General features: G+C 36.6%; 1 protein-coding gene across 1 annotated transcript; it reads right to left on the minus strand.

The window, feature by feature from the left end:
- Nucleotides 1-1,162: 1,162 nt before the first annotated feature.
- On the minus strand, nucleotides 1,163-1,537 carry LOC137651785 (craniofacial development protein 2-like). The gene has a single exon (XM_068385002.1). It carries the CDS (start codon nucleotides 1,535-1,537, stop codon nucleotides 1,163-1,165), a length of 375 nt encoding a protein of 124 aa, XP_068241103.1.
- Between the last annotated feature and the right edge of the window lie 600 nt (nucleotides 1,538-2,137).

Consider the following 2,137-nt stretch of genomic DNA (forward strand, 5'->3'; position numbering starts at 1 on the left):
CGGTGTCCACTATCAAAATCTTTTCCATAGTCTGCAAATGCCTTCAGAAGTGGATTTCTATCTTCTATGTATTGCTGTACATGTCTGAATTTTCTACTTTTTCTAAATCCTGCTTGTTCGTCTCTCAGCTTTACATCAATTTTTCTCTCTAGTCTCTTCAGTATAAGCATACTATATATTTTCACAACAACTGACGTGTGATGCCTCTGTAATTTTTGCAATCAGTCAAGTCTCTTTTTTTTCAATTTTCACCAAGACTCCTAACTTCCATTCACCAGGTTTTACCACCTTATGCCACATTCTATAAAATAATCTTGTAAGTATTCTGGGATCACCTCATTTTCAGCCAATATCGTCTCAGCAGTTATTCCATCGTAACCAGGGGCTTTCCATCTCCTGACTTTTTAAGTGATAGCTCCTACTTCAAACACACTGAATTCATTCCTGAGCACATCAAGATGTTCATCGGCTTCAGGTATATCAATCAAGTTATTCCCTTCCTATCTCCTATTCGTGACCCCCACTAAAGTGTTCCATCTAACATTGACTTTCTTCATCTTCTGTTGTTATAACAGATCCGTCTCTCTTATTAATATGCATTTGCTTCTTCTTTGCCCCAATAGAGATTTCGTTAATAATTCTATGAGCGATTCTTACACCATAGCTGCTCCCTGAGTTCATAGCTATGTATATTGTCAGCCTCTGCTTTCCTGTCTAAATATTCTCTCGAGTCATTCCTGGCTTTTCTTTTGACCTCACTATCAATACTGAAATACTTAACATGCTCTACTTTGTAATTTTCATTATTTCCTTGAAAACTGTCAACAATTAGTTTATATCTCTGTCTCCTTTTATGGATACCCATGGCTTCTTGTTATTGCGTGTCACAAAATTTCACTACCAACTAACTAATATATGTTAATATCACACCATTCTTCTTTAATTGTCTGCTCTTCGTCTCTTGAAGTTTCCAACAATGCAAATCGACTCCTACATTCAGTTGCAAATGTTTCTCAGTGCTTTTTTCCTAAAAGCTTAGTTGTATCAAACGTAGGTATCCTATCTACCTTTCTTTTGGGTTCTTTCAGTTTTAATTTCAGTATGGCAATGCGAAGCTGGCGATCTGTCCAAATATCTGCCCCTCTATAGCTTCCTACATTTCTCAGCGTCCCCTTCTGTCTTTATTAATGCCAATGTGATATATTTGATATTTGTAATTGCCACATGGTGAAGTCAATGTATATTTGTGAATGTCCTTGTGCTGGAAAAGACTACTCCCAATGACAAGATTGCTTGTTGAACAGAATCTTATAAAGTGTGCTCCATTTTCATACACAACTTCACCAAGACCCTCAACGCCCATCACATTATTTATATCTTGATTATTCCTTCCAACTTTAGCATTGAGGGCACCAATCACAATTTTCATATCTCTCTCGGGGATTTCATCTATTATACGCCGCAGTTCTTCATAGTATTCATCTTTCCTTTCTTCTGGGGAATCATTTGTTGGTGCATAGCAAACTATAATACTCATATTGCACTGCTGTGATTTAAACTTTTCGGGTAACAATCTATTATTTACAGCTCTTCACTCTGTTAATGCTTTTTCTGCTCTAGGTGTCATCCTCATTCCTACCCCTTCTCTTCCAACTCCATCTGTTCTCATATATATATATATATATATATATATATATATATATATATATATATATATATATATATATATATATATATATATATATATATGCGTGTGTGTGAGAGGGAGAGGTATAGTTCACCTTTCGTATGAATATAGATGTACTTTAGAATCAATTATATCCAGATATTTGTGTACCAGCCACCCGTTGAGATACTACCACTAGAGAGGTTTGGGGTCTTTTGACTGACCAGACAGTACTACATAGGATCCTTCTCTCTGGTTACGGTTCATTTTCCCTTTGCCTCACATACACACACGCACACACCAAATATTCTGGCATATTCTTCACATATTCTCCTGTCCTCATACACCAGACAACACCGAGATTACCAAACAATTCTTTGTCACCCAAGGTGTTACTGGCTACCTTCCTCTTTGTAAGGGAAGAAGAGACTCTTTAGTTATGGTAAGCAGCACTTCTAGGAGAAAGACACT

The sequence above is a fragment of the Palaemon carinicauda genome, chromosome 13 (assembly GCF_036898095.1).
Source record: "Palaemon carinicauda isolate YSFRI2023 chromosome 13, ASM3689809v2, whole genome shotgun sequence".
NCBI classification, from domain to species: domain Eukaryota; kingdom Metazoa; phylum Arthropoda; class Malacostraca; order Decapoda; family Palaemonidae; genus Palaemon; species Palaemon carinicauda.

What these genes read in the sequence shown, in the direction of transcription:
- LOC137651785 (XM_068385002.1), bottom strand. Translation starts at nt 1,537, where the DNA reads ATGAGTATTATAGTTTGCTATGCACCAACAAATGATTCCCCAGAAGAA.